The sequence below is a fragment of the Miniopterus schreibersii genome, assembly GCF_964146895.1.
Source record: "Miniopterus schreibersii genome assembly, chromosome: 16".
In the NCBI taxonomy this organism is placed as follows: Eukaryota; Metazoa; Chordata; class Mammalia; order Chiroptera; family Miniopteridae; genus Miniopterus; species Miniopterus schreibersii.
The window spans coordinates 45,230,326-45,248,738 of record NC_138116.1 but is presented as its reverse complement, the minus strand read 5'-3'; the positions used below and the strand labels follow the sequence as shown (position 1 = coordinate 45,248,738).

General features: G+C 48.6%; 1 protein-coding gene across 13 annotated transcripts in view; it reads left to right on the top strand.

Moving 5' to 3' along the window:
- The window catches only part of MPRIP (myosin phosphatase Rho interacting protein), a 151,196-nt gene extending 133,338 nt beyond the window's left edge, over window positions 1–17,858 (top strand). For 11 of the 13 annotated variants that reach the window (XM_081162355.1, XM_081162351.1, XM_081162346.1 and 8 more), the window contains 4 exons: window positions 616–702; window positions 1,309–1,471; window positions 6,964–7,049; window positions 11,111–17,858. In XM_081162355.1, coding sequence (XP_081018481.1) covers window positions 616–702; window positions 1,309–1,471; window positions 6,964–7,049; window positions 11,111–11,182 — 408 coding nt within the window. In that variant the 3' untranslated portion in view covers window positions 11,183–17,858. Of the gene's footprint in view, window positions 1–615; window positions 703–1,308; window positions 1,472–6,963; window positions 7,050–7,564; window positions 7,627–11,110 lie in introns of all 13 variants that reach the window. The other 2 variants (XM_081162348.1, XM_081162350.1) reach the window with 1 other exon arrangement.
- The last annotated feature ends 555 nt before the right edge of the window (window positions 17,859–18,413 follow it).

Here is an 18,413-nt window from a genome sequence, read left to right as displayed (position 1 = left end):
TTAACCCCATCCTTACTCAACTACCCTCCTTCCCTCTGTCTCTACCAAACCACAAACAGTGACCACCTAAAATGAAACATTTAATAACTATGTGGATACTGTAGCTGCTTGAAATTCTGTAACACTGTTATTCAGGATCAGGTAGATTCCTCTTAAGGTAAAATGATTGATTTTTATATGTAAGACATCCTTTTATGAAAGCACTTAAGAGTCCTTCCCATTCAATTAAAGTTTCATCATGTAAACATCTACTAAAGGGTATGGAAGAGGCAGAGGGCATGCAACAAAAGTTTCAACAGGATCACCTCCTGGACCCCTGCATGGCTCAGTCCTAGGAAATCGCAGTGGCGCCTGGGCTGCGGAGGAGGGTGCTCGCGGGGCTAGGAGGGATTGCAGCAGTTCTCTTCTCTTTCTGTAGGCAATGTTTAAGCTGCTAGCAGTGTTTAACGTTATTTGCTGGTATTTTCAGTTGCATATTGGTGAGAATGAGAAGAAAAGTGCCTGCTCCTCAGTGTGTGGAGGAGAGTTCTCTGCTCAACTTTCAGTCTTTGCTTTCAAGACTCTGAAAGTCATTTTGCTCCTGAATGTCAGTCCCCAATTGCTCTCTCATTCTAGGTTTTATTGCGAGTCAAGGAATCGGAAATACAGTACCTGAAACAGGAGATCAGCTCTCTCAAGGATGAGCTACAGACAGCATTGCGGGTACGGCATCACCACAGGGATGGATCCGCAGAATGGGCTTAGGGCGGGGTGGGGACACATGTCTCCAGAACTCGCAGAGGTCCCTGTGCTCATCAAGTGTCTTAGGCTGTTCTAGAGTAGATTCTATTTTTATGAGGAATGTGGTTTCAAAATCCAGCTCTCCTAAAAAGCAGCCTTGTGCAGGTACAGTGAAAACTAGGAGCCCCTGGTCCCACCGTGTCCTTGTTCTCCCGCCTCCTTTGTACTTTGGTGGGATGGTGCAACCCAAGAGAAATGTCATCCTGGAAAGTGAAAGTTTGGTCAGCTACCAGTGACCTCCAGGACATTCTTGGAATCAGAGAGGAGGTGCCAGGACCCTTTAGGAAATCTGAGACAGAGAGTGGGTTTTCCAGGAAGGAGTTCTAGGGAGGTCCTTGGGGGTTAGGGCTGCACCAGCCTGCACTGACAGGAGCCCCCAGGGATCCTAGACTGTGTTCAGAGAGAATCTCAGCTCTGCCTGTTTTAGTTTGTGTCCAGTTTCTGCCTTTGGAAACTGCCGGTCAGTCCCCAGAAGTGACAGACTAGGCTGGTTGTAACCACCATCTGCTCTGTCCTTTTATCCTCAAGGACAAGAAGTACGCTAGTGACAAGTACAAAGATATCTACACGGAGCTCAGCATCGTGAGGGCAAAGGCCGACTGTGATATCAGCAGGTTGAGAGAGCAGCTGAAAACAGCCACGGAAGCACTGGGAGAAAAATCCCCCGAGAACACCCCCGTGGCAGGATATGGTGAGCTCTTCATGCTCTGGGTTGTGACTCAGTAACTTGGGGGATTTGTTCATAGAGTTACTGGGACTTGAGTCAAAGCAGAAAATTGACTTTTATGTTTCTGATTTTAGACTTACATTTCCTTGCAGAGAACAGCCAGAGGGGTTCTGGTCCATGGGGCTGGCCAGTGCCCTGGGTGGGAAACTGTTTTCCTGTAGGTGCACTGGTGGTAGACACTGTGCTGATTGCTTTGAGGGGAAGTCACACAGCGTATATTTTTATAGTAATGACAGGTGGTGTTTTTCCATTTTCCAAAGGAACTCAACAGTTTGGTGGAAGAGGCTAGTTGCTTAATACTGGGGTTTTACCATACAGTCTGCAGAAAGCCATGGGAGGAAGAGCCAGGGGAGGGCACTTCCTACTGAAAAGATGTCCTAGTTCACTAATATCCAAGAAATTTAATTTTTCCCTTCAGCTACCAAGGATTAGTGATAGTGGCAGTACTGATGGATGGGTAGAGAGAAAGTCATTTGCATTGCTGCTGAGAGGATAAGGTAGTCTTTCTGGAAGGCAGTAAGGTAATATGAGGCAAAATTTAAAATCAAACTGTAGGTTAACTCTGGGTGAGTAAAGAAATGATAACAGTGCCTACTTCTGAGGGGATCCCCAGGTAGCCAGGAGACAGTGAGAGAAGATGACTTAGAATTAGGGGAAGAATGTATACATGCTGTGACCTGCCAGTTTAACTTCTGAAAAAAACGAGTCTATAGGAATGTGCTGGCAAGGATATTTAGGACTGGATAAAGGAGAAAAAAAAACTGATTCCACCTGAACAATCCTTTTATTTTCATCAAACAGAGGATTGTTTAAAGAGAGATCAGGTAGAGGAGCTTCTGGTCAAGATGGCATTGTAGGTAATTGTGGTACTCCCCTCCCCACAACCACATCAAATTATAGCTAAACTACAGAACAACCATCAATCAGAACTGCCTGAAATTGAGCTGAATAGAAGTCCTGTAAATAAAGATATAAAGAAGCCACACTGAGACTGGTAGGAGGGGTGGAGATGCAGAACGTGCTGGTCCCACACCCATGTGTTGCGGTTAAATATCAGAAGGGATATCTCAGCTGTGGAGGCCCTCCTTGAGGAGCGAGGAGCCCTAGCCCCGCACCAGGTCCCCCAGCCCAGGGCCCTAGTGCTGGAAAGAGAAGTCCCCGTAACTTCCCTGTGGAAACCAGTGAGGATTGTGGCTGAGTGACACAGAGGCTGCTGGAGTCCCAGGTGTTCCTCTTCAAAGGCTGGAACAGGCTGCTCAGACTCACCCCCTGAGCTCAGCGCAGGGGCAGCAGCGTGAAAGGCGCCAGGGACGTATGGGGAGGAACTGAACTCTTGGCATCGAGACAAGAACTGAAGGGGCAGCTTTCTCCCAGACAGAAGTGCTGGCAGAGGCCATTGCTCCTTTGCTCAGCCCTCTCCGCACAGAGCCGGCAGGTGGGCGAAATATGAGTCTCATCAACCTGGCTGTTCCCCCTACTCTGGTGATTCCCTGAGACTCCACCTCACCCAATTTTTTGGTCGACCTTAGCTGTTTTTAGTGGCTTTTCCATAGAAACGGCCTGTGTTGCTACTGACCTTACTAAAATCTCTCAAAGGTTCACAAACCCCAAACAGCACATCTGGGCTCAGCATGCCCTGTACTTCTTCCTAAGTGGCCCCAAGCCCGGCACTGGCACTGGCAGTGGCTGGCCTGACTTCACAGCTTGGTCTCTCCTGGGCACTTCCAAGCCCAGCACAAGTAGCAGCTTTCTGCAGATTGCTCTATATCTCATGCTGGGCAGGGCACAGTTGACACTTGATCTTGGCCTGCATGTCCCGGGAGGCCCCAGAACCAGCACAGGTGGTGGTCATCTTCAGACCACCCTGGAGTACCACCCAACCACCGCCATGAGCAACACACTCAAGGGGAGACCTCATTAGGCACCAGAGCCCTGCTGGAGTGAGTCCTACTCTGTGGGGTTGGCCCCTGCACAGCAACTCCTTTGCTGTAGTCACAGCCAGTCTTCACAGCCCATCAGCTTGGGGGCAAATCCCTCCCATTGACGTGCCAACATCAGTCAAGGCTCAACTACAACAGGAGTGTGCACACAGCCCACACAGGGCACATCTGGACTGCCCAGCTTGGGTGACTGGGAAGGCTGTGCCTCTGGGCCTTACAGGACACCTACCACATAAGGCCACTCTACCAACTTGGAGATGTAGCAGCTCTGCCTAATGCACAGAAACAAACACAGGGAGACAGCTCAAATGAGGAGACAAAGAAGCACGTCACAAATGAAAGGACAGAACAAAAACTGAAAAAGAATTTAATAAAATGGAGACAAGCAATCTACCAGATGCAGAATTCAAAACACTGGTTATAGAGATGCTCAGTGAATTTAGGGGAAGAGTAGATGAACTTAGAATTTCAACAAAGAGATAGGAAACATAAAGATGGAGATAGAATTCATAAGAAAGAACCAGACAGAAATGAAGGCTACACTAACTGAAATGAAGTATACATTACAGGGAATCAGCAGTGGAGTAGATGAAGCTGAGGATCAGGTCAGCGATTTGGAAGATAAGAAAGCAAAAAATACCCAATTGGAACAGCAAAAATAAAAAGGAATCCAAAAATATAAGAATAGTGTAAGGAGCCTCTGGGACAACTTCCAGCATACCTACACCATATCATGGAGTCGCCAGAAGGAGAAGAGAGCAAGGAATTGAAAAGCTATTTGAAAAAATAACAACAGACTTCCCTAACCTGGTGAAAGAAATAGACTTACAAGTCCAGGAAATACAGAGGGTCCCAAACAAGAGGAACCCAAAGAGGCCCACAGCAAGACACATCATAATTAAAATGCCAAAGGTTAAAGACAAAGAATCGTAAAAGCAGCAAGAGAAAAGCATTTAGTTACCTACAGGGGAGCTCCCATAAGACTGTCAGCTGACTTCTCAAGAGAAACCTTGCAGGCCAGAAGGGAGTGGCAAGAAATATTCAAAGTGATGAAAAACATGAAACTACAACCAAGGTGACTCTACCCAGCAAAGCTATCATTTGGAGTCAAGGGTCAGATAAAGAGCTTCCCAAACAAAGAAAACCGAAAGGAGTTCCTCACCAACGAGCCAGTGTTAGAAGAAATGTTACAGGGTCTTCTCTAAGAAGAGGAAAAAGGATAAAAATCTGTCAACAATTACTTTAGATGCAAATTGATTAAATGCTGCAATCAAAAGAAATACGGTGGCTGAAGGATAACAAAACAAGACCCCTACAGATCCTGTCTACAAGAGACTCACGTCAGATCAAAAGACACACGCAAACTGAAAGTAAAGGGACGGGAAAGATACTTCATGTAAATGGAGGGGGGGGGAAGCTGTGGTAGCAATACTTATACTAGACCAAATAGACTTTAAAACAAAGGCTGTAACGAGACAAAGGACCCAACAGTTCCACTTCTGGGTATTTATGTGAAGAAACCCAAAGCACTAACTCAAAAGGCATGCGTCCGTATGTCTGTTGCAGCATTATTTGCAATAGCCAAGATACGGAAGCAACCTCAGTGCCCATCAGTAGACAAATGGATAAAGAAGAAGTGGTGCATGTGTGCAATGGAATATGACTCAGCCATGAAAAAGAATGAAATCTTGCCTTGGCCGGTGTGGCTCAGTGGTTAGAGCGTCAGCCCACCCATCAAAGGGTGGTGGATTCAATTTCCAGTCAAGGGCACATACCTGGGTTAGAGTGGGAGGCAACCAGTCATTGTGTCTCACATGAATGTTTCTCTCTCTTTCCCCCCCCTCTCTCCTCTCTCCTCTCTTCCCCCCTCCCCTTCTCCCCCTCTCCCCCTCTCCCCCTCTCCCCTTCTGCCTCACTTCTACTGTCTGTGAAAGCAATGGAAAAAATATCCTTGGGTGAGGAGTAACAAAAATAAAAAAGAATGAAGTTTTGCCATCCCAACAACGTGGATGGACCTGGAGGGTATTGTGCTGAATGAAATAAGACAGAGAAAGACAAATGTCATACGATTTCACTTACGTGTGGAATCTAAAAAACAAAATAAGCCTAACGGAAACAGACTCATAGATACAGAGAACATTTTGATGGTTGCCAGTTGGGAGGGGCTTTGGGGGGATGGATGAAAAGGGAAAGGGATTTAGAAGTACAGATTGGTAGTTATAGGATAGTTACAAGGATGTAACATACAGCACAGAGAATAGTCATTAATATTGTAATAAGTATGTCTGCTGACAGATGAGTACTAGATTTATTGAGGTGATCACTTCATAAACTATATAAATGTCTACTGGGTTGTATACCTGAAACTAATATAATACTGTACATCAACTGTAATTGAAAAATAATTATTTTTTTTAAAAGATCAGGTAGATTTTTTTGTTTTGACATGGACAGAGATCAGTAAATATATTGAGTTAAAAAAGAATCCACACACACAGGACATATGGTATGACCCATTGCATATTTGTTTAGGTAGCCGTTTGTTTATTGATTGATTGATTGATATTTTTTAAAGAAAATGAAAGGGAGGGAAGGATGGGGAGAGAGAGGAAAGAAAGAGAGAGAGAGAGAAAGAAAAGAGAAAGAAGAGAGAGAGAAAGAGAAAGAAAGAAAGAAAGAGAGAGAGAGAGAGAGAGAGAGAGAGAGAGAGAGAGAGAGAGAGAGAGAGGAAAGAAAGAAAGAAAGAAAGAAAGAAAGAAAGAAAGAAAGAAAGAAAGAAAGAGAAAGAAAGAAAGAAAGAAAGAAAGAAAGAAAGAAAGAAAGAAAGAAAGAAAGAAAGAAAGAAAGAAAGAAAGAAAGAAAGAAAGAAAGAAAGAAAGAGAGAGAGGAGGGAGGGAGGGAAAAGGGAAATATTGATGTGAGAGAGTCACATTGATTGGTTGCTTCCTACACACGCCACTGGAGCCAACAGTTGAACCTGGGCACAACCCAGGTATGTGCCCTTGACCAGGAATTGAACCCGATACCCTTCTGTGTGGATGCTAACACTAACCACTTAGCCGCACCAGCCAGAGTTTAAGCCATCATTTTCAAGAAGTCTAAAGGACTATACAGAAAACTATTAATGGTTGTTGTCTAGGTGGGGTAGATTATGAGAGAGACTTGTTCCTGGCTTCTCAGAAGAAAGGTGGGATAAATGAATAATGGGGACAGTTGGTCTGCTCAGCAGATCATGTGCGGCTCCAGAGTGAGGTGTGCCCGGCCCCCCACAGAGCATGGCTTCACCTACAGTCAGACCGGTGCTGAGAGCCTAGCGAGTGCCCCACATAAAAATGTCCTTCAGTTGTTCTGAAAAAGATCTAGTGTGTTTTATGATTATTGACTTTGAATTCCCTTAAAGTTGTTTGAGGAAATGTCCTGTTTGTGGCAATAACAATCAGCTTGGGAAAATTTTAAAGCTTCAGTCTGGTTCCAGAGGGCTTTAGAAAACAGTAATGGATCTACTTGTTCCTTCAGATATCATGAAATCTAAAAGCAACCCCGACTTCTTGAAAAAGGACAGATCCTCTATCAGTCGGCAACTCAGAAACATCAGGTCCAAGGTGAGTCTGGGGTCCAGCCCCAGGTGTGTGGGGCTTGCAGATGTTGGGAAGAGGAGCATGAGTCAGAGCCCACTACAGGCAGCAGCAGAGGTCCCCAGGGTCCCAGAACTCACCTGGCCCCACACACTTACCCTGCTGGGCCAGTGCTGGCGGCTTCAGGCTCTGTGCCTGCTCTTCGCAGCAGCGGAGCCAGTTTCTGCAGTGACAGTGGAGGGCCAGTCCTAGGAGGTGGACTCGGGGTGAATTCTGCCCCAAAGCTCACCTCGTCTCCTCCTGGGTCAGCCTCCTGTCGTCTGTGTTGTTCTTGCACACCCCCAGTTTAACGCTGGCACTGCCTGCCTCTGGGAGGAAAGTGCCTGTACCTCCCCTCAGCCTCCTCATAGCAAATCCCCAGCGTTCGCTCCTTGCCCCCTGTGCGCCTCCAAAGGAAGGACAGGCGGAGGGTGGGGAGTGATGAGCATGTGGCATTCAGGATTTATTGTGTGTGTCTTATTTTTTGCTCTTTCCTCTGACAGTCCGTAATTGAGCAGGTCTCATGGGATAACTGAAACGAGCCCGCTTCCAGGTCCCTTGTCATGTAGGTAAACCACCTCTCACCATCCACCCACCTGCCACCCTCCAGAGGGTGCTACCTGCATGCACTGCTCACACCTCCTTTATTTAATTCATGCTGCTCCCACAAGCACAGACACAACCCAAGTGAAGGTCCCCTGACCTGTTCTGGGGAGCTAACTGGCACTATGTCCTCGTAAGAGAGTGACCCCTGGCAGAGGGGTGCTCCCCTCCCAGCTTGGCGAGTCGGCCCACAGAGCCAGCCTCCTGGGTGGGCTCGGGCCCAGTCAGCATGCATGTCAAACACTCTGTGCGCTCCATGTTCTCTGGGGAAACCCTCCTTGCCCTCTGTTGAGCCAGACTTGACACCCAGAAGCCACTGACAAGCAGAGCCTCCTGTCACTGCAGAGCCGTATTTACAGGCTGAGGCAGCTGAGCTGAAGTGTTCCAGGAGCTGATCCAGCTCAGTAGAGCACGATGACCACACATGACGGGTGCTTTACTAGTACTTTTTTTTAACAAAGCAAAAGCTTTTTACTGGGTGCCATTAAATGTAGTGCTATACAGAAAGGAGGTGGGGAGACTGAGTGCTGGCTGAGACACACCACAGGCCGGCCAGGATGGTTCACCGTCCCTCACTGTGGAGTGTGCTCACCGGCTTAGCAGGTGTGACGCCTTTAACTCCCAGGTGAGGAGGGCAAGGGCAGCAGGAAGAACTGGTGCTGGGCCCGTTCCTGTGCTGGGTGCACGCTGATGCAGCCTCAGGGCCACACAGCTCTGGCTCCTTCTCACATTTCTAAGCTCAGCCTCCGTCGGAACCCAAGGCTCATCCTCCTCTGGCTCAGAGGCTCCCATGAGGCTGGTGTGGGGCAGGTCTGCTCTGCGAGGGGCCTCGGAAAGCCAAGGTTTATTCTGCTGCGGGCGTGAGGGCGTGAGCGGCTTGGGACCAAAGGCAGTGCAGCCTAATCGAAACCTCATTTCGGCATTTTTCTTTTAACATGAGAAACATCGTTTAGCAAAAGGAAAACTTGTTCATTGGTTTATGGTTTTCTTACTGAAGATTCTACTCATTTGAGGCTTAACTGTGGCTGCTGTAGAGTTCCCCCGTGCCTGTAAATAACGAGTGACAGAAAGCTTCTGCTAGGACCTTCCAGGGAGGCCTTGCTGCAGTGTGCCCACCCTGTCAGGAGAGATGAGGGGATCCCAGGGGCTCTAAACAAAGGCCAGGAAATTCTGACCAGATCTCTGTCAATAAGCCTTTGCAGCAGGCACGCAGGGAGAGCCTTTTATGTTGCCAGGAACTAGCTGGAACCAAGGTGAAGAGAAAACTGTTAGGCACCCCCAGGAAGGGTCTCCCAGAGCAGGGTCTGAGTCCACATGTGGCTTGGCCACCTTTCCAGTATTGGAAAGAAGCCCTTGGTATGCAGTGCACTCCAGGCCCAGGGAGAAGGCAGGGGCCCTCCAGATGTCCTCATGGACTCCTCCGAGGCCAGGCGGGTGCCTGTGCAGCAGTATCCACAGGCCCTCCCGCAAGGGCAGGCATGCTGCTCCCGGATTGTATTTGGAGACACACACCCCCCCAATGGAAAGACGGGAATGAAGTCACCTAGAAATTGGACTGCCATTGGTGCTTTTGATATGGGATCTGACACATATGGATTTGTATCTTTCATTTACGCTCCGTCTCTACCTCATGCAGAAGTGTAGACAGTCTTTGCACCATAAAGCCAAAGCAGCTTCTTGCTTAAGAGCAGCACAGCTTTTCTAGGATGCACCAGCAAGAGCACTTCCCCAGGTCCTCCTGGAGGCCCTGTCTGGTAGTGTCAGTGTGGGATCATGGAGGCAGTCACCGGAGAGATTGGCCCTGTGGGAGGAAGGAGCCCTGAGGGAGCCGGCTGTTCCCGAGGGCCCTTCTCAGGGTGCACAGGGTTGGGGATGTGTGTTTAACAGCTGGAGTGTGCGGTGCTGCATGGCTTTGGGCCTGTGACAGCCTTGGGTTGCCCCTCCTACCCCTGCTCCCTGCCTTCCTGTCCCTGAGAACAGTAGGGTCTGTGACTTGGGGTGTCTCTCAGTGCACGGACGGTGCACACTCAGAGGCAGGGTGCTTGCTGTCCCTTGGGTCTTAGGAGTGGCAGTGCACTGCTGTCTCATGGGAAAGTCCCCAGCTAGGATAGAGCCGTGTGGCATGTGACTGGGCCTGCCTACTGTGGCATGGCCACTCATGGGCCCAGCACCTGCGTGAGGCTGGCTCCCGTGCACACGGCAGCTCCTCGCCTGAAGCACTTGGGAGAAGAGACTTGAGAGCATCTTAGGTGCATTAAGGGAAGTTCGGGCTGGGACTGGGATGTGAATCAGTCCTCCTCCTCTGACCTACTCAGGGGCCGGCTTTAAAGAGACACTCACCAGCTGCTTACGCTGAGTTCTACCTGGACCAGTGAATTTCAAAAAGGTTAGCAGTAGAGCCCTTTATTTTAAAAAAGTTACTTCATTTATTCATTTACACACAGTTCCACGGTATAAACAGCAAGCAGAGCTGTTCTGGGTGAAGTTGAGGGGACAGCAGGTCCCCAGTCCCCCGGACTCTCCCACAAATGCCTGCTCTTACACCTCAGGCTGCACTCTCCAGGCCCGCAGGACTAGTGTGCTCCAATTTGGGGGTTCAGGGCTGAAACTGGTGCACTCATCTGTACCTGCGCTGGAGCCGGCCTAGAGTGCTGTGTCCTCTGAAGCCTGTACCTTTGTCAGCTCTATCATGTGAAGCTGGGAAACACACAGCTCTGCATCTGAGGTTGAGATTTGCGTAAAGGCCCAATGGCGACTAAGGAGCCCAGCCCATCCTAGCCAGTACTGGAATGCCATTCCTTTTCTCATCCAGAAATTAACTCTTTGGGAAAAGCCTCCAGGAATCAAGTGTCACTCCTATCAGGACACACAGATCCACACTCCCAGGGTCCCACAAGAAGAGGATTGGTTTTACATTTTGAAAATCTTAGTAGATATGCTGACATGTTCCCAAATCCCCATAACAGTAAATCCAACAAGGTTTCTCATCAGTGAGGGCCAAGAATTGGGTCTGAGGGTAGCCGGTGCTGCCCAGGAGCAGGGGCTGGTCCCTGGCCTGGCTCTGCCGGAGGTGCCCCAGGAGCTCTGGTCCTCCTCACTGGAGGCTCGGTAGCGATCGCAAGGGAAGCAGAGGTGGGCAGGCCGCAGTCGGGGAGGGTGTAGGCAGGTGGGTTTCTAGTCCTCGGCGCAGCCGTCTTTCCCTGGCTGAGTCCGTCTCCCTGCTGCTTGTCTAAGAGCCCTCTCAGAATGTAGCTTCTTATGCTCATGGACTTGTTTTTTCTGATTTTTTCCTTCTCATCTAGATAACACCATTTCACAGGACACGGCTCTCCCTAGCATGCCCACTAACCTCTGAGGAGCCCTTCCCGCCCTCCCCTCCCCACCTCTGACCATGGCTGGCAGCCAGCACTGGCCGGGGCTAACTGTTTTCTCCTGCTCTCCACCAGAGTCTGAAGGAAGGCCTGACGGTGCAAGAACGCTTGAAGCTCTTTGAATCCAGGGACTTGAAGAAAGACTGACTGTGTCCCGTTCAGTTTGAACACACACTTCCCAGCTTGTGGCTGCACAACCCAAATGCTACTTTCCATCTATACCTTTATTTTTATTGTTGTTGTCATTATTCACTGTGGGTATGGATGCATGAGAGACAGGTTCATGGGTTCACACCAGTCCCCACTGTGTTGATCTGACTTCCTGTTGTCTCTACCCGAGCTTTCCCATTGCATTCTAAAATAAGCCAAGCAGTGGGGCTGACAGGGCTGTCTGCTACAGCTGGCTCTATGTTGGATTCCCTTCCCAGTCGTCCACCTCACTCACTCACTGTCAGTATTAAGGCAGCCGATTGATAAGCTAGCTCTGTCTCACCGAGGGCACTGTGTGGGACCGGCCGGTGGCTGCAGCTCTGCTGCACACTGGGTCCCTTGGGGAGAGAACCAGCCACTGGAGTGTGGTTTTGCCTGGATCCCCCCACTGGCAGCTCACTAGCCTGCAGGAGGAGCTGGGGAACTGATCAAAGGCGTGGTTTACAGCCTTCACTAAACGCCACCTTTTAGTTTGAGAGACTTGTATTTGTTCCACTAACGCAGCTTCAAACCACACCCCAGATCATTGTGGTAAACTTTTCACAACCTTGAAAATGTCGAAACAGCCTTTCCTGTTTTGTTTGTTTTTTTATTAAATCTGGCACAAAACCCCACCCTCTCATTCCTTCCTACCTGAAGCACTTGGGAGAAGAGACTCGAGAACATCTTAGGTGCATTAAAGGACATTCGGGTTTGGAGTGGGATGTGGATCTGTCCATACCCTCTGACCTCAGTGGCAGCTCCTTTCTTGCACCAGTAACCCTGTCTTTCCATAACTACTTGGCTTGTTGACTTGGCCTGGGATTTCAGTGTGCTCCGGTTTTTGGGTTCCCTCAGGGAATTGCTCAAGGGGGTAGGTGATTCCTCTCTAACCTCAGAAGCTTCACTGCGCTTTAGGAAAGGTGAAGAGAAGACCCCTGTGTTAAGTCAAAAAGAAAGTGCAGAGGATGTCAAAATCAGACGAAAATTGCCCATTGTTTTCTGTTCTTAACTAACCTGAGATCTGAAGAGTTCCCCTTTAGCATTTAGAGAATCTAAAGTAACACTATACTGATAATTCTGCTTTTTAACAGGTGAGTAAGAGCTTTGGAGTTTCTGTTATGGCTGCATGAAAACTATTAATCCTGAGAGGAGGAGTCTAAACACACCAGGTCGGCACCAGCTCTGCTGCCTCAGAGCAAGGTGGAGGCACTCGAGTGGGGCGTTGGGGACTCACTCTGATCACGCTGCCTCTATCGGTCTGTTGATTTGACTGCCAATAGCATGCTTTTGCTTTGTGTTAATGCTTGAGTTAGTCTGTTGGTCTCTGGTTATACAGATACTTTGGGGGTAAAAATGTAGAGATCATCTTGCTCAGTTTCTAGATTAAGTTAGTTAGCAAGGTTATCTGAAGAGTCCTGGGAAGGCCAGATGGAGGCCCTCGCATGCTGGCTGCTAGCTGGAGTGAGCCCCCTTCCGCTGGTGCGATCCTGTCCTGCTCACGCATTCCTTCTAAGAGGCTTAGCCACGCCCGTCTATCCTTGCTACTATTCTTCCATGTTTTTAAAAGCAAGAGAATGTCAGCTCTGCTTTCTTAATTCTGCTTATCAGACACCCCTGACACGTAGATTGACAGCGTTTTTATAAAGGACTGTGACTTTTTGTGTCACGCTCAGGATGGGAATTACAGAAGGACTATTTGGGACCCACGTGTCCTCTAGGGCAGAGTGATGCGGTACAGCCTGGCCTCTGCAGCTGTCTGGGCACCGTGGCTTCTGTCGTTCCTTCAGAATGCGTCTCACCCAGCACGGTTCCCTTTGTGGCTGCCACTGCTCCAGTCTCCCAGAGGTTTCTGGCCAGGTCATGCATGGAGTCAAGCTGAAGACTGTGCTGCAAGGGTTTGAAACCTGCAGGGGTTTTGAATAGGTGAAAAGAGCATTCATTGTATTCACTTGTCCCTTGAGGTTAGATCTCAGGAGTCCTGGTGAACAAATGTGTTGAGTGCAGCATTTGGGGGTCCAAGGCAGAGATGGGGCAGACCTCTTATCACTGCAGCCTCTGTAAAGGATCTTCCTACTCACCCCACAAGCAACAGGACTCCCTCTCCTGGGCTCGTTTGGTCTGGGGTCACCAGGAAATGGACTGTGAATGCTAAGCTGGCCAAGAAATGGGGCACTCTGGCCCCTCTAACAAAAGGCTGGCCCTGCTGCAGCCTCCCTCCCACAGAGTGTGCCGAGCCTGCCTCTGCCCTACTGAGTCATTCCACACTGACAGCTGCCAGGCTCTAAACCAGGCCTGAGCTTCCTCCTGCTCAGTCCTGTTCTCCAGCTAGAGTGAGCAAGCAGCACAGGACAAAGCGGGTCTCACGGTCTGCCTGTCCCGCTGCAGTGTGTCCTCCAGGCGCCTGCGAGCACCAAAACCCCAAAACCCTAGCCACCGAGGAAAGAGGAACACTGGAGGCTGAGTCGCTTCTGTGTGTTACACAAAGGCCCTCAGGGCTGAGCCGCCACAGAGGCTGGGGAGGGGTAACAGGATTGTGAGCCGGTGCTCCGCACTTACTGCCCCAGCACAAACCGAGCAGTGTGGGAGCCAGCCTCCGCCTTCCAGGAAGGGAAGTCTTACCAGGGACCCGCTCTTCACAGTTGTAATTACTCTCCTGTACATGTTCACTACTCACTTGTACTCTGCTAGCATGTGTGAATCAGCTGTGGCCAGTGTACTAATGGGAAAACTGGACAGTGACTGTGTGACAGTTTGTGGACGTTGGCATTGATCACGGTGAGCTCGCGTGCACATGCGGCCAGTGGTGCTCCAGGTCCACTAGCACGCCAGCCCCCGAGCAGACTGGGAAGCTGACCCAGGTGACTGGCTCTCTGCAGCCTCCGGCAGAGGTGTGGCAGTGGATGGGACGAAGGCGGTAGACAGGGCGCTTCGCCACTGGAAATGGAAGCTTGTGCAAGAAGGCGTCAAAATGAGTCTGAATTTGTGGGAGGAAGTGATGGCCATCCCGGAGTGAATGGTGGAGGCCATGATGGGAACGCTGGGCTTGTCAGGAGCTAAGATCAGAGGCCCCTCCCCAGGAGTCCAGCAAGTGGAAAGGCAGAGCGCGGGCCAGGCCCCACGCGCCGGCTGGCTAAGTGGAAGCTGCCTTGCCCTGGTGTCCAGATCCAGCCACGTGTTCCCTGACTGAGCAACTGGGCCCTGGGGTCCTGGCACAGGCCACACACAGGAAGAGAGGGAACTGCAGCTTTTAAACAGTTGTGGCTCGGGAGTCGGCCTGAAAGGAATTCTGACAGATAAAGCCAGGAAACAGAATGGGCCTAAACATGTTTTATAGAGATGCATTTATAATGCCATTTGTTTCACCACAGAGTAGATGGAACGCTAACTGCTTTTTATCACTGCTGCCTGAGGATTCCTCTAGCAAGTCTGTTTTTAAACTCATCCTACAGGTGAAGCAGCCCAGTGCCAGCCCCACCCTTGCAGGGCCTGGAGGCTGGGTGCCAGCTCTGTCACCTCTCCAGCTGTAAAACGACAAGGGTTGCTGCTATCCCTGCCAGCGTTAGCCAGTAAGACTAGGGGGAGGCAGATGTGTCCTCGACAGGGAGGAGCTGGCAGGCAGTGGGCTCTCAGGAAAGGTTTCTTCTCCCCCACACTTGAAACACCCCCCAGTTCCTGAGGCCCAGGGCTGGATGAGCAGTTCACAGCAGGGCCTGTGGCCTGACGTCAGGGTGAGGGATGGGGGAGGCTTCACTCCCTGCCCGCTGGTGCGTGCACAAGGTCTTCATGGCCAACCACACTGCACTCCTCCCCGGCTCGTTCATCGGCTTGTCCGGGGCTAAGACAGTTCTCCGGGGATTCAGAGCTGCTGTCGGGTAGAGAGGGGTGCAGCCGCCAGCATTTCTTGTTCCCGAAAATAGAAGTTTACCCCTCGTTGCCCTAAGGAGGCTTGGAATTTAACATTTTCCTGTAAAGACACAATTTCAAAAACAGTTCAGACACCCCGTCACCAAAAAAGAAGGGGATTTATGTATTTTCAAAGTTCTACAAAGGAGAGGGAAGTATACAGTATTATACTTAAGAGGAATTAAATTCTAAAAGAGAAAGATTGGCACATTAATTGGAAGCTTCGCTTCTGAGAGAAGGTGTGTCATCTGGAGTGTCTCCCACCCTGAACCCTGGCAGCTCAGCCCCTGCAGTGCTTATGATAAGCAGGAATTTGCTTTATAAATAAACCACCTGCTTGCCCAGCATTTCCTCCGCTCTGTTAGGGCGAGCGAGCATCCCCAGTGCCCTGGTGCAGTGGCTGGCACTGGGCCTCCCTGGAAGACGGGAAGAGAGCTGCTGTGAACTTAGTCACTAGAGCTCTTCAAGGCCCTTGCACCCGTTCTTCCGCCTCGCCATGGGCCTCTGCCCTCTGTCACCCGCAGAAAGAGTGGCTACCAGGCTGGTCTGCTGGGACGTCTCAGTCCGTGCACATGAGGCCCGCCATCAGTTTCCTCCAGCGTCATGCTCCGTTATAGCGTGCAAGCTCCTCTCCCTTGGCTTTTCCATGGCACCAAATCCCTAAAAGGTCTGAGCTCAGTCAGGTGTTATCAGAATTCTGATTGTAGGAAAGGTCTTTTTATTCCCCTGAGATCAGGCCTAAAGATCAGGTCCTTCACTTTTCTCAGCATCGAGTAGCAGGACACGGGGGCTTCTCCGCAGCAGGCCAAGTGTACGCGTGCTCGCTGCTCTGGGGAGGCGTGAGTGTGGTGTACAGTGGGCAGTGCTGGGTGATCTTACATGTGCAGACACTTGAGGCAGCGTCACACCTCCCACACTAAGTTGAAACTTAAATACGGACCGGCCTGAAGGGGGTCTGAGAAGGGTTCCTTCATAGGAAACTTGCCATAAGCCCACCGTGGAAATGCACACTGTCAGTTTCTCTCGAGTTCTGTCTGCTGGAAAAGACCCAGCCTCTTTTCCCTTTTGAGAACAATCTGTTTCAAGTATTCTTGCTTCTCTATAAAGGGCAGAGGCCTGCCTTCTCTGAAATCTTTCAACACAAGACTCACAAAGTAGGAGGAATAGCTCAGCACTAGATCACCTGCGTGGGGAACAAGTGACTAGCTGCTTAACCCACCTTGAGCCCCTTTCCTCTAGGTTCACACAGGACTGTGGCGACAGGCTGCAGCACACTCAGTGTGGCTCCCAGTTTCCCTGGATTTAAAAGCATTTGTCTTTATCTTCACAGCAACCTGTATGTTATTCAGAGCAAGCAGTGTAAATATTACTCGTTACTGTAGGGACTTTTGTGACAGTGTGATGTTCTTTAATTACGTACAGACACCCTTTTTAAGATGGGGAGAACAGCTTTCGTGTAGCATCGAGCCCACCCGACAGTAAAAGGAAAAGCTCTGAGACAGTTTTGACATCAGGGCCGACACACTGGGTAGGGTACGTGCAGAGTCCAGTGAGTGTCCAGATTTCCCCAGCTCCTGGGTTGTGTTGTGCAATAGCACAAAGGCTGCAGACTCGTGCTGTTACTTTATAATATACATCTATGTCAAATAGGAGGAAACGCTTAGTCACAAAATACTTAAGAATTGGATGGTCCGATACAGGAGGACATTGAAGTCTCAGGTTGCAGCGTTGTTGGGGGGCCTCCAAGGTGGAGTTTGCGCACCGTGAAGGAAATGTCAGGCGCGGCCAGCCCCCCTGCTGTCCTCACGTTCCCACATCCTTTGCTCTTTTCCCCCTTTACAACTAGTTATATCACATATTTCTGTTTTATTTTATAGAAAGCTAGGAGTAGATTAAGAAGAACACTAAATTATTGTGTTATGTTTATATCACAAAACTTCAATTAAAATGGATTTTAGGATTTACATTTAGTACTTACAACATATCTACTGACTTATTGTTAGGATTCAAAACCAGTTGAGTGATAAGAATCAATTCATACAGTTTTTCTAAGTAATATTTATAAAATGTAAGGTTTCTAAGTGGTTTCTCAACAGTTATAATTAGTAATTTTTCTATCAGGGTGACTGTCTCAATTCAGCTACTAAAGATAAAAACATACTCTGCCAAGCATGTTATACTGGGTGAGCTGATACACATGATTGTTCTGCTGTGAGGAGTTAGGAAATAAATCACAGCAGTCACATTGCCACCGCTAATTATTTTAAGTTAGGTGATACATGTTAAAGAACAAACTTGTATAACTTAACTGGTGTTTAATTTCTGAACTGATGTACTAAATGATAATGTTCACCAGACAGAAAGTCTCATGCAGAAGAAAGCAGAGGCCTGAGGGGCCTAGGTGACTACTTAGCACACAGCAGGCTCCCCGAGAGGCCTCCAGGTGGAGGCAGCTCCAGAGCAGAGGCCCCAGAATGGGCGGAAGAGAAGAGCCTGGTCAGTGATGCCACTCTCTGTTTTGACAATTCAAGAATTTTATGGTTTAGTTTGAGGCTTTTTTTTAAGTTTCTGATCAACTGTTCACTAAAACTGAAGTATTACTTTGTCAAAATATTTATTCCTTTGTGTGACATGCTAGATTCCTATGGATATAGCTGATCATTTCTATTTTGTAAATACTACCTAACTTTACATAAACTATATCATAATAAACTATTTTTGCATCACCCTTTGCATGCTGTGAATGAGGTTTTGTTTAATGGACAGACATATGCAAAATATGCACTTAGGTCAAAAGTCAGAAACTGGTCAGTTGCTTAGAGATTTATAATGAAGTCTTTGTTTTTACTTTTATTACCTGCTTTTTTACAGTGTTTTTAAAGTTTGGGATTAGTTGTCAGCATTTAAAAATCAGATTTCATATAAAAATCCAGTTTCACATGTTCACATGCAATACAGTGTAAGAAAAATTTATATCCAGAATCGAAGGCATATTAGCTTAGTTATAGCCAAAGGATAAGAAATACTACCCTACCCCATGCCTGCCCCTTTATTGTAAATAAGCCTATTAATAAAGTTTCACTTTTTGCTTTAAAAAATGCATCTTACCTCATGACCCAACACACACACAACAAGGACCTGAAATTTCACAAAATAATACTCCGGTATATGCTCCTATAGAATGTGTCTATTCTGTTTCATTCTTTAAAATTCTAATAGTAACCCACTAAATTTAAATACTTTTTTTTCAATATTGCCACAACCTTTGGAATGAGATATGTAA